This window comes from Jaculus jaculus, chromosome 5, assembly GCF_020740685.1.
Source record: "Jaculus jaculus isolate mJacJac1 chromosome 5, mJacJac1.mat.Y.cur, whole genome shotgun sequence".
NCBI classification, from domain to species: Eukaryota; Metazoa; Chordata; class Mammalia; order Rodentia; family Dipodidae; genus Jaculus; species Jaculus jaculus.
The window spans coordinates 61190923-61204121 of NC_059106.1; the positions used below are offsets into that span (position 1 = coordinate 61190923).

Consider the following 13199-nt stretch of genomic DNA (forward strand, 5'->3'; position numbering starts at 1 on the left):
TGAATTATAAAACCATGCCAAATTAAAGTATTGATTTTTCTTTTCCAGCTGAACTGTCCCAGGCAATAAACAGTGGCACATTATTGTCAAAACCATCCCCACCCTTACCACCTAAGAGAAGCATTCCTTCAACATTGGCACCTGCCTCTGAATCTGCTGCTTTTGTCACCACAAAAACACCAACTGATTCAAGAGAGAAGAAAGAGTGCTCTGAACCCCTGCTGATAATCCCACCCTCTTCCCCATTCCTGCCACTGCCTACTTACATACCTCCCCAGCCCCCAAGATCCCCTCCATTCCCTGCTAAGACTTTTCAAATTGTGCCAGAAGTGGAATTTTCACCTTCTTTAGATCTATCCCAAGAGGTTCCCCTGCAGGAAGATCAGAAGAAGGAAGGCTCCAAGAAATTACTGGACCAAGGCTTTGGAGAACCTCATATACCTTCTAGGCTGCCCCTACTTCCATTGCATATCCGAATCCAACAGGCCCTAACCAGTCCCCTTCCTGTGACTCCTCCCTTAGAAGGCTCTCATAGAGCTCATTCATTGCTCTTTGAGAACAATGACAGCTTCTCTGAAGACAGCAACACCCTGGGTCGGACTAGATCACTTCCCATCACTATTGAAATGCTGAAAGTGTGAGTGTCTTTTTATTTACTCTAGAAGCCTCATGTAGAAAAAAAATAATATTATTACTGTATTCTTTTGGTTTTTCCAGGTAAGGACTCGCTCTAGCCCAGGCTGTCCTGAATAATGCCCAGCTGAAAACTTATTTTATGAGAAAACATAATGTACAATGTAATGTTTGTGACTAAATACAAAGTATGAAAATTTTTATGCCAAAAGAATATGTTCTAGAACTTGAATTTTTTATTTTATTTTTTTCTTATTTTGCTTTCTCAAGGTAGGGTCTCACTGTAGTACAGGCTGACCTGGAATTCACTAAGTGTAGTCTCAGGGTAGCCTCAAACCCACAGTCCTCCAGCTTCTGCCTTTGAGTGCTTTAAAGGTGTGTGCTAACATACCTGGTTTTTTTTTTTTCTTTTTTTTTTTTTTTGGCTTTTTGTAGTAAGAGTCTTGCTCTAGCCTAGGCTTACCTGGAATTCACTGTGTAGTCTCTCACAGTGATCCTCTTACCTCTGCCTCCTAAGTACTGGAATTAATGGCATGCCACCACAACCAACTACTCTATAGTCTTATGAGAATGAAATTAAGCAACTTCTGGAAAAGGCCAATGACTAATAAGTAGAAGAGCTAAAATTTGAGTCCAGAACCCTTTAAGATTCATTGATATTAAAAACTTTTCTAGGGACTGGAGGGATGGCTTAGCAGTTAAGGCATTTGCCTGCAAAGCCAAAGGACCCAGGTTTGATTCCCCAGGATCCACATTAGCCAGATGCACAAGGTGGCACAAGCATCTGCAGTTTGTTTGCAGTGGCTGGAAGCCCTGGTGCGCCCATTCTCTCTCTCCCTCTCTCTCTCTGTCAAATAAATAAATAAAAACAAAATTAAAAAAAAAAAAAACTTTTCTAGGGACTGAAGAGACTGCTCAGCAGTTAGAGCACTTGCCTGCAAAGCTAACAACCATAGTTCAAGTCCTCTCAGTTCCCATGTAAAGCCAGATGCACAAAATGATGGATGCAGACATCTGGAGTCCATTTGCACTGGTTGGAGGCCCTGCTACGCCCATTCTCTCTGTCTGTCTTCTATTTCTCTCTGCTTGCAAATAAAAAAATAAGTATTTTAAATTTTCCTACCAGGAGTACTGAAGTTAAAAGAGGAATTTATGTGTTATTGTACTAATGGACTTTATGAATCTTTCAGTCCTTCCTATTGAAAATCTTCATTGTTTCTGAAAAGAAAATATAAACTGTATTAATTTGTTAGTCCAGATGATGAAGAAGATGAGCAAACCTGCCCACTGGCATTTGATGAAGATGTGACATCTACCTCAGTTACTCCTAAACTACCACAGTGTTTGCAAGAGGAAGAGGAAGAGAAGGAGAGTGACTCTGATTCAGAGGGTCCCATTTACTATCGAGATGAAGAGGAAGAAGATGAAAGCCATCAAAGTAAGAAAGGAAGGGAAAAGCAAAAGAAAAAATTCTTTATTCTTTTTTTTTTTTTCTTGTGGTAAAGGGGATTATAGGGTCTCATACATGCTAAGCAAGTGCTTTACCACTGAGCTTTATCCCTGGCAAGAAAATCCTTTTACAGATGCCACGACTTGTTCTTAGCACATTTAAGGTGAATAGAAACTGTCATCTGGTTGTTGTTGGAAGCCACTGTGTGAGACTCTTCTACCTCTGTCCCTCTTGAGAGGGAGTCATGTAGGTGGAACCATTCAAGTTTTTTGTTGTTGTTGTTGCTGTTGTTATTTTTAATGTATTTTATTTATTTGAGAGAGAGAGAGAGAGAATGGGCACGCCAGGGCCTCTAGCCACTGCACACAAACTTCAGGTGCATGTGCCCCCTTGTGCATCTGGCTTATGTGGGTCCTAGAGAATCGAGCCAGAATCCTTTGGCTTTGCAGGCAAATGCCTTAATCACTAAGCCATCTCTCCAGCCCTTCAGGTTTTTATTTTAGAACTGTTAGCTCAGGACCAGAGATGTAGTTCAGTCTTAGAGTATGTGCTTAGGATGCACAAAACCCTGGACCCAATCCCCAGCACCAAATAACAAAAACAAAATTAAAAACCTAAGCTGGAGCCAGGTGTAGTGGTATGTATGTTTCTTTAACCCCAGTACTCAAGAGGCTGAGATAAGAAGATCACTGTGAGTTTGAAGCCAGCCTGGACTTCAGAGTAATTTTCACATCAACCTGGATTTGAGTGAGACCCTGCCTCAGAAAAATAAAAACCAAAGTAAGAATTAAAGAAAAACAAAACAGAACTTTTCTGTTTTAATTTAGAGGACAGACTAGATTGGCTAGTAGAAACTTAACTAAAGGAGAGTGATGATGATACAGAGGACTTTATTATTTTTTAAATATTTATTTTATTTTTTATTATAACTTGTGTAATTATAGACAATAAACCATGATAATCTCCCCAGCTTTCCCCTATAAAACTCCACTCTCCATCATATCCCCTCCCCCACTCAGTCAGTCTCTCTTTTATTTTGATGTCATGATCTTTTCCTCCTTATTATACTGGTTTTGTGTAGGTAGTGCCAGGCACTGCCAGGCCATGGATATCCAGGCCATTTTGTGTCTGAGTGCATTATAAGGAGTCATATCCTTCCTTTGGCTCTTACATTCTTCCTGCTACCTCTTCCATAGTGGACCCTGAGCCTTGAAAGATGTGATCAAGATGTTTCAGTGCTGAGCAATCCTGTCACTTCTTTCAGCACTATGGTGCTCTCTGACTCATCCCAAGGTCCCTGCCATCTGAAAGAGAAGCTTCTGTACCCAAAAGTGAGAATAGCAGTAATAAATGGTATGAACATTAAGAAAAGTGCTTAAGCCAGGAGTGGTGGCACATGCCTTTAATCCCAGCACTCAGGAGGAAGAAGTAGGAGGATCACCATGAGTTTGAGGAAAGCCTGGGACTACAGCGTGAATTCCAGGTCAGCCTGGGCTAGAGTGAGACCCTACCTCAGGGGGGGAGGGGGAGAAAGAAAAGTGTTTACCGAACAATTTGGTGAGCATAATATATACATTTAGCCAAACACCAGTGGGTGTTACACCATTAAGGCTCATGACTTTTCCCATCATAGGTTTTCAGCACCAGGTATGTATTCCCTCCCATAGAGTGGGCCTCCAGTCCAAGTACAGAGCAGTTGGTTTCCCCCATAACAAACATGCCACTGTTGCACCTATTAGCTCATTTGGCCTAGGTGGCCAAACTTAAGGCTTGTGGTGTCCACTGTTATTTATCTCCACTGATGACTTCTCTCTCCCATCACACTGCATAAGGCATAGCTGTTTCCAGCTTTCTGTCAGCTGGTCTACATGGAGGTTTTCAGCTCAGCTTCGGCAAGATTTCTCGATGACCCTTGCAGTCCAAGCATGTGGTGTCTTCAGCAATAGAGTCTTACTATCTATTCCTCATGGAAAACCAAGAGCCTCAGCAATGGCCTGTGGTGTTTGGGGGGCATCAGGGATCTCTCTGGGCAGAGGCCTTTAGAACAGTCCATCTTGAGCTGGGTATGGTGGCACATGCCTTTAATCCCAGGCTCTCCTGAGACTACCTCGTGAATTTCAAGTCAGTTTGGGCTAAAGCAAGACTGTACCTTGAAAAATTTAAAAACAAAAAGCGGTAGCAGAAGAGTCCAAAAGGATTTTTAGGAGTCTTATGCTTTATTCTGTCCTCTGTATTTGGCTGGATCATTTGAAGCCCTATGGCAGACTGGGAGTTGTATTCATGTACACTCTGGCCTAGCTCCCCATGAGATTGAGCCTGATTTCACCTTCATATCCCCTCCCCCTTGTATAAAGGTGCTCTGGCCAACAAAGTCAAGAGGAAAGACACCCTGGCAATGAAACTGAACCACAGACCTAGTGAACCAGAGTTGAATTTGAATTCTTGGCCTCGTAAAAGCAAGGAGGAGTGGAATGAAATACGGCACCAGATTGGGAACACACTGATCCGGTAGGCTTTTGCATAGAATTGCTGAATTTGTTTGGTTATGCCTCCATGTGTATTCATTATTCACTTACTGTGAAGCATTCATTTATCCCTTTTTTAGTATAATCTTTAAAAATTAAAAATAATATTAAGGGCTCGAGGGATGGCTTAGTGGTTAAGGTGTTTGTCTGCAAAGCCAAAGGACCCAAGTTTGATTTCCCAGGACCCACATTAGCCAGATGCCCAAGGTGACACATGCATCTGGAGTTCATTTGTAGTGGCTAGAGGCCCTGGTGTGCCCGTTCTCTCTTTCTTTCTCTCCATCAAATAAATAAATAACAATAATGTTTTTAAAAAGTATTAAATAAAAATACATATTAGACACAGTTCGATTTTTTATAAGAACTTAAAAGTTAAGGAACTAGATGATGGCACTGAGAGCTTTAAAACATTTAAAAGACATAAGGTTTTTCAAAAGCTGCTAAAAGAGTCAGGCTGGTTCCCAGGATAGCAGGACTTTTTTTTTATTCAGTTGCTAAACCATGAATTGCCTGCCAACCCAATCTAACCATACTCATAGTTTTCTTTTTATTTTTTATTTTTTTGGTTTTTTGAGGTAAGGTCTCACTCTGGTCCAGGCTGACCTGGAATTAACTCTGTCATCTCAGGGTGGGCTTAAACTCATGGTAATCCTCCTACCTCTGCCTCCCGAGTACTGGGATTAAAGGCATGCGCCACCACGCCCAGCTTCATTTTATTTTTATTTATTTATTTTATTTATTTGAGAGAGGAAGAGACAAATGAGAAAAATGGGCATACCATGGCCTCCAGCCATAGCAAACAAAGACTAGATATGTGCACCACCTTGTACATCTAGTTTACATGGGTCCTGGGGAATTGAATCTTGGTTCTTTGGCTTGGCAGTTAAGGTTTTTGCTTTAACTGCTGCTAAGCTACCTCTCCAGCAGCCACCCCTCATTTTTTAATTTTTTTTTTTCAAGGTAGAGTCTCACTCTAGCCCAGGCTGACCTGGAATTCACTCTGTAGTCTTAGGGTGACCTCAAACTCACTGAGATCCTCCTACATCTGCCTCCCAAGTGCTGGGATTAAAGGCGTGAGCCACCACGCCCAGCAACTTTTTGGTCTTCTGAGGCAGGGCGGGTCTCCCTGTAGCCCAGGCTGTCCTCTAACTCTTCCATCTTCCTTCTCAGCATCGCCAGTAATGCAAGTGTAGGTTTGAGCCACTCATGTCTGGCTTTTAAATTTTTAATTTAATTTTGGGGGGGTTTCAAGGAAGGGTCTCACTCTCGCCCAGGCTGACCCGGAATTCACTATGTAATCTCAGGGTATCCTCAAACTCAGTGTACCTCCTACCTCTGCCTCCCAAGTGCTAGGATTAAAGATTTAAGTCATCACACCCAGCTTAATTAATTAAAAAAACAGCATAAAGTTTAAAATAAGAGGTAAAGTAGAAGGGGCCAGGTGTGGTGGCACATGCCTAGCAGAGAGGGAGAGAGACACAGAGATAGAATGGGTATACCAGGACATAGTGCTACTGCAGACGAACTCCAGGTACATGTGCCACTTTGTGGATCTGGCTTTCTGTGGGTACTGGTAATCAAGTCTCGTTTGTTAGGCTTTAAAGGCAAGCACCTTAACCACTGAGCCATTTCCCTAATATAAATCTTTATATTAAAAAAAATGCAAGCCAGGCATGGTGGCGCACGCCTTTAATCCCAGCACTCGGGAGGCAGAGGTAGGAGGATTGCCGTGAGTTTGAGGCCACCCTGAGACTCCATAGTGAATTCCAGGTCAGCCTGGGCTGGAGTAAGACCCTACCTGGAAAAACCAAAAAAAAAAAAAAAAAAAAGCAGGGGTCTAGAGGGATAGCTTAGTGGTTAAGGCGTTTGCCTGCAAAGCTGAAGGGCCCAGGTTCAATTCCGTAAGACCCATGTTAGCTAGATGCATAAGGGGGTGCACATGTTGAGTTCATTTGCAATGGCTGGAGGCCCTGGCATGCCCATTCTCTCTCTCCCTCTTTCTCTGTCAAATAAATAAATAAAAATAAAATATTTTTTTTAATTCAGGGGCTGGAGAGATGGCTTAGTGGTTACAGCACTTGCCTATGAAGCCTAAGGACCCATGTTTGATCTCTCGCCAGATCCCACGTAAGCCAGATGCACAAAGGTGGCACAAGCATCTGGTTTTCAATTGCAGAGACTGAGGCCTTGGCACACTAAATCTCTCTCTTTCTCATACTCTCACTAGCTCAAAAAAGAAATAATACAGGGCTGGAGAGATGGCTTAGTGGTTAAGCGCTTGCCTGTGAAGCCTAAGGACCCCAGTTCGAGGCTCGGTTCCCCAGGACCCACGTTGGCCAGATGCACAAGGGGGCGCACGTGTCTGGAGTTCGTTTGCAGTGGCTGGAAGCCCTGGCGCGCCCATCCTCTCTCTCTCCCTCTATCTGTCTTTCTCCCTGTGTCTGTCACTCTCAAATAAATAAATAAATAAATAAATGAACCAAAAAAATATTTAAAAAAAAAAAGAAATAATACAAACAGGGTTAGAGAGATGGCTTAGCGGTTAAGGCACTTGTCAGCAAAGGCAAAGAACCCAGGTTTGTTTCCCCAAGTCCCATATAAGCCAGCAAGGTGGCACATGCATCTGGAGTTCATCTGCAGTGGCTGGAGGCCCTAGAGTACCAATTCTCTCTCTCTCTTTCTATGTCTTCCTCTCTCTCTCTCTCTAATAAATAAAAATAAAATGGAAAAAAATTTTAGCTGGGTGTGGTGGCACACGCCTTTAATTCCAGCACTCTGGAGGCAGAGGTAGGAGGATCTCTGTGAGTTCAAGGCCACACTGAGACAACAGAGTGAATTCCAGGTCAGCCTGGGCTAGAGTGAAACCCTACCTCAAAAAAATCAACAAAAAGCTGGGCGTGATGGCACACAACTTTAATCCCAGCACTCAGGAGGCAGAGGTAGGAGGATTGCCATGAATTCGAGGTCACTATGGTGCCCTCTGACTCATCCCAAGGGCCCTGCCATCTGAAAGAGAAGCTTCTGTACCCAAAAGTGAGAATAGCAGTAATAAATGGGTATGAACATTAAGAAAAGTGCTTAAGCCAGGAGTGGTGGCACATGCCTTTAATCCCAGCACTCAGGAGGAAGAGGTAGGAGGATCACCATGAGTTTGAGGAAAGCCTGAGACTCCATAGTGAATTCCAGGTCAGCCTGGGCTGGAGTAAGACCCTACCTTGAAAAACCAAAAAAAAAAAAAAAAAAAAAATCAACAAAAAAATTTTTTTTTTTTAAATACAAAGCCTGGTGTGGTAGTACACACCTTTTAATCCCAGCACTTAAAAGGTGGAGTGAAACCCTACCTGGGGGATTGGGAAGTTTAATGTGGGTAACATATACCTTTTATATATTCTCCTTTTTAGGCGACTGAGTCAAAGACCAACACCAGAAGAACTAGAACAACGAAATATACTACAACGTAAGTCCAACCATAAAATGAAATCTGCCTTTTTCTTTGTATATTCATGATTGTTAATATACATAAAAAGAAAGGAAAAAATAAAAAAGTAAGGAAGTTTTTTTTTTGGCTTTTCGAGGTAGGGTCTCACTCTAGACCAGGCTGACCTGGATTTCACTATGGAGTCTCAGGGTGGCCTCGAACTCATGGCAATCCTCCTACCTCTACATCCCGAGTGCTGCGATTAAAGGCGTGTGCCACCACGCCCAACTGGAAGTATTTTTTAAAGGACCAAGGACAGTGTTTCCACCAAAGAATAATCTTCCTTTTGAAGATGCTATCATAGTATTGTTTAATGTACTGTGATACACTAGAAAGGTTTTATATGTTTCATTTATTTATTTATTCATTTATTTATTTATTTATAAGCAGAGGGAGAGAAAAAATGGGGTGTGCCATGGCCTCAAACCACTGCAAATGAACTTCAGACACATGCGCCACCTTGTACATCTGGCTTTACATGGGTATTGGGGAATCAAACCTGGGTCCTTAGGCTTTACAGGCAAGCACCTTAACTACTGAGCCATCTCTCCAGCCTTTTTTTTTTTTTTTTAAATCTCACAAATCTACCTTGGGCATTTGGGAGAGTTTGACACTGTAAGAGATGTGGCCTACCTTTTCTCTGTGTTTAGGTAGTAGCTGTGATGAGAATGAAACATCCTTGTTCCTAGTGGACACTGGGCTAGGGCATACAGCTGGTTCCTAATTAGATGTTTGCTGCTATCGTCCCTTGACACTTTATCCTCCATAGCCACCGAACAAGGCCATCTGTTTAACTTGCTGTGTGCTTAATTATCTTCCTGAGATAGCATTATTAATCTAGTGCTGATTTGATATGTTTTGTTTCAACAGGTTTTTTTAAAAAAAAAATTTATTTATTTATTTATTTGAGAGAGACAGACACAGAGAGAAAGGCAGATAGAGGGAGAGAGAGAATGGGCGCACCAGGGCTTCCAGCCTCTGCAAACGAACTCCGGACGCGTGCGCCCCCTTGTGCATCTGGCTAACGTGGGACCTGGGGAACCGAGCCTCGAACCGGGGTCCTTAGGCTTCACAGGCAAGCGCTTAACCGCTAAGCCATCTCTCCAGCCCTGTTTCAACAGTTTTGAGGAAAATTTGGTCTTAAAACTTTGCAGCTGGGCTTGGTGGTACATGCCTTTTATCCCAGCACTGGGGAGGCAGAGGTAGGAGGATCTGTGAGTTCAAAGCCACCCTGAGACTACATAGTGAATTCCAGGTCAGTCTGGGCTAGAGTGAAACCCTACCTTGAGGGGAAAAAAAAATATTTTTTTTGTCAGGCATGGTGACACATGTCTTTAATCCCAGCATTTGGGAGGGTGCAGTAGGAGGATCACTGTGAGTTCAAGGCCACCCTGAGACTACATAGTGAAATCCAGGTCAACCTGGGCTAGAGTGAAACCCTACCTCAAAAACAAATAATAATTATTATTGTAAAATATTTTCATTGGGTTCAAGCCCGTGCTCCACAGTCCCCTCCCCATTTCTGTCCTTGGGTCTAAGGCTCCTGAGGACAGATGTCAACAACCTGTTCCCACCCTACCCCATCTCATCCCTATGTTGTTCCAGAATAAAAATCCACAACCCTCCATACCTCTGTTTTAATCTCAGTTAAAATCAGTTCAGGTTAATATTGCCAGAGAGTCTCTCCACCAGGCCTTTCCACTCTTGTCTATTGACCATTTTCTTGTCCCAAGCCTTTCAGTCCTTGCTGACAACATGTATTCTTACTATTCGCCCTCAGTCTTGCCCTGTTCAGTGCTCAGTACCCCTGGGACTCTGCAGGCTGCACTTCTCCCAACACCCCTCCATGGCCTTATCCCTTTGGAGTACCTGCTGTAGGGTACTTGAGCCCCTGAGAGAGGGATCAATTCTGTCCTGAGATGTGCTATGCCCTTGTGTCCCAAGTCCTATCCCATGTGCTTGCCACAGTGTTTGCCCCCTTAAAAAGTAAACTCTGCCACACATGGTGGCACATACCTTTAATCCCAGCACTTGGGAGAGAGAGGTAGAATTGCAGTGAGTTCAAGGCCAGCCTGAGACTACATAGTGAATTCCAGGTCACCCTGGGCTAGAGTGAGACCCTACTTGAAAAAAACAAAACAAAACAACAAAAAAAGAAGTTATTCCGTGCATGGTGGTACACTCCTTTAATCCCAGCACTCTGATGGCAGAGGTGTAGCAGGATCACCTTGACTTCAAGGCCAATTCAGAAAAAAAAAAAAGTGCCATAAATTTCTGACATTCTTTTGTGACAGCATTTAGAGACCTCAGCGTGTCCACATACACACATGCAAATAAAGGAAAAGAATTAATGAAAACATAGAGTACCAGGCATGTGACACATGCCTTTAATCCCAGCACTGGGGAAGCAGAAGTAAGAGGGTCACTATGAGCTCAAGGCCAGCCTAACACTACAAAATGAATTCTAGGTCAGCCTGGGCGAGAGCAAAACCCTACCTCAAAAAAAGAAAAAGTGACTGGGCGTGGTGGCACACACCTTTAAACCCAGCACGAAATTCAGTGGAGAGATAGGGTAGGGTCTTTTTCACTAAGGAGGCTTAGATTTCTCCTGGGGTTACTTATAAACATGCTCTCTGTCCAATTCATTGCCTGCCCTCTCAATACTATTTAGATATATGCAACTTAGTCTCCTGGGGAATTTTTAAAAATATTTTTTAAAGCTGGGCATGGTGGTGCACGCCTTTAATCCCAGCACTTGGAAGGCAGAAGTAGCAGGATAGCTGTGAGTTTGAGGCCACCCTGAGAATACAGAGTGAATTCCAGGTCAGCCTCTGAAACTCTGTTTTATTCTGAACTTGACCTGTAAGAAGTATCTGTGGGCTGGAGAGATAGTTTCGTGATTAAGGTGCTTGCCTGCAAAGCCAAAGGACCCAAGATCAATTTCCCAGGACCCGCACCCAGATGCACAAGGTGCCACACACATCTGGAGTTTGCAGTGGCTAGAGGCCCTGGTAGTCCCATTATCTCTATCTGCTTCTCCCTCCCCTCAAGTAAATAATTTTTTTAAAAAGAAGATCTGTGCTATGGAATGTTTGATATGCACATTGCCATTTTGAAGTAATGCCCTTTGTTTTTCTGTCAACTATAGCTAAAAATGAAGCTGATCGCCAGGCTGAGAAACGAGAGATTAAACGTCGGCTCACCAGAAAGGTACTGATACGTCTTGTATTTGGATGACTTTTAATTGGAATGAATGAATTTTAACTTGTGCTGTACATTACTATGAAAACAAATGCATGTGTATATGTATATATATGTATGTGTATATATATATATATGTATATATATATGTGTGTGTATATATATATACACACACACACATATATGTATATGTATATATATATACACACACATATGTGAAACAACATACTATCAAGACTTTTTTCTCTATTTTTGCTTTTCTTTTTGAGGTAGAGTCTCACTCTAGCCCAGGCTGTCCTTCGGTACTTACTCTGTAGTACCAGGCTGGCCTTGAACTCACAGTGATCCTACTACCTGTGCCTCCTGAGTGCTGGGATCAAAGGTGTGTATCACCATGCCCAGCTTCAGTATCCAAATCTTTTTTTGTGTGTGTGTCTCGGGCTTGCATGCGTCCCGAATCTTTTTTATTTTTTTTAATAAGTAGTCCAGGCTAGCCTCGAACTCCTGCTCCTCTTGCCTCCACCTTTTCAGCATTTCCTACTGGCGTGTGCCACTACAACCGGCCAGTATCCACATCTTAACCAGATCTCCAACTAATTGTTACCTATACTAAAGTTTGAGAATAGCAGTAGTTCTTAATCTTAGCTGTATAGTGAAGTAGATTTGAAAAAAACAAAAAGACTAAACTGTTTTTACTCAATTTCTGAGCATGGATTGGGAAGATGGTTCCACAGTTAAAGACTCTTGCAATACCTGCAGACCTGTGTTCAATAAATTTATTTATTTAATTATTTGTATTCATTTATTTATTTATTTAAGAGCAACAGACAGAAAGAGGCAGAGAGAGAGAGAGAATGGGCACACCAGGGCCTCCAGCCACTGCAAACGAACTCCATGTGCATGCGCCACTTTGTGCATCTGGCTTATGTGGGTACCTCTGTTAACCCTTATGATGGGGTTAACCAGGACCAAAGTCCTTAAGCTTCACAGGCAAGCACTTAACTGCTAAGCCATCTTTCCAGCCCCAATAAATTTAAATATATATATATATATATATATATATATATATATATATATATATATGTTTGTTTGTTTGTTTGTTTGTTTGTTTGTTTTTCCTACATATATTCTTTTTCTGGGGATGATGGGATCTATAGACTAGTAATGAAGCTTCTCAGCAAGTTAGGCATGGTCCCTCATGTTTGTAATCCCAGCACTCAGAAGGCTGAGATGAGAGGATTACCAAAAGTTCCATGCCAGTTTGAGCCACCATGTGAGATGCTATCTCAAAGAAAAAAGAAAAGAAAAAAAGTCTCAGGTGACTCCATGTTCAGTGAAAGTCAAAAGCAATTTGTATGCACGATTGATGCCTAGCTAATTCCTAGTATGATAAATTAAGAGACTGTTCCTTTCAGCTCAGTCAAAGGCCAACTGTGGCTGAACTACTTGCCAGGAAGATTCTGAGGTTTAATGAATATGTGGAGGTAACAGATGCTCAAGATTATGACCGCCGTGCAGATAAACCTTGGACCAAACTGACACCTGCTGACAAGGTAACTAGAAAATGCTCACATATTCTCTAACATCCTTGCTCTCTTATTTTTTTTTTCTTCTCACTCTTATTTTAATTGTTAATTCTTTTGATTTTGAAGCAGAGTTGGAATTTAAGAGATTTTTTTGTTTGTTTTTGGTTTTGGTTTTCAAGGTAGGGTCTTGCTTTGGCCCATGTGAACCTGGAATTCACTGTATAGTCTCAGGGTGGCCTCAAACTCACACCAGTTCTACCTCTGCCTCCCAAGTACTGGAATTAAAGGCATGCGCCACCATGCCCAGCTAAATTTAGGAGATTTTAATATAGATTTCAGCATAAGGGTTAACAGAGGCACTTAAGAGAAGGAGAATATATGCCCAA

At 42.3% G+C, this 13199-nt stretch overlaps 1 protein-coding gene across 4 annotated transcripts in view; it reads left to right on the forward strand.

Annotated features, from left to right (window-relative positions):
- Positions 1-13199, forward strand: part of Phactr4 (phosphatase and actin regulator 4) — a 107499-nt gene that overhangs the window by 90218 nt on the left and 4082 nt on the right. For all 4 annotated transcript variants that reach the window (XM_045150375.1, XM_045150374.1, XM_045150376.1 and 1 more), the window contains 6 exons: positions 49-637; positions 1887-2071; positions 4438-4591; positions 8010-8065; positions 11235-11296; positions 12703-12840. In XM_045150375.1, the coding sequence (XP_045006310.1) occupies positions 49-637; positions 1887-2071; positions 4438-4591; positions 8010-8065; positions 11235-11296; positions 12703-12840 (1184 nt within the window). The remainder of the gene's footprint in view (positions 1-48; positions 638-1886; positions 2072-4437; positions 4592-8009; positions 8066-11234; positions 11297-12702; positions 12841-13199) is intronic.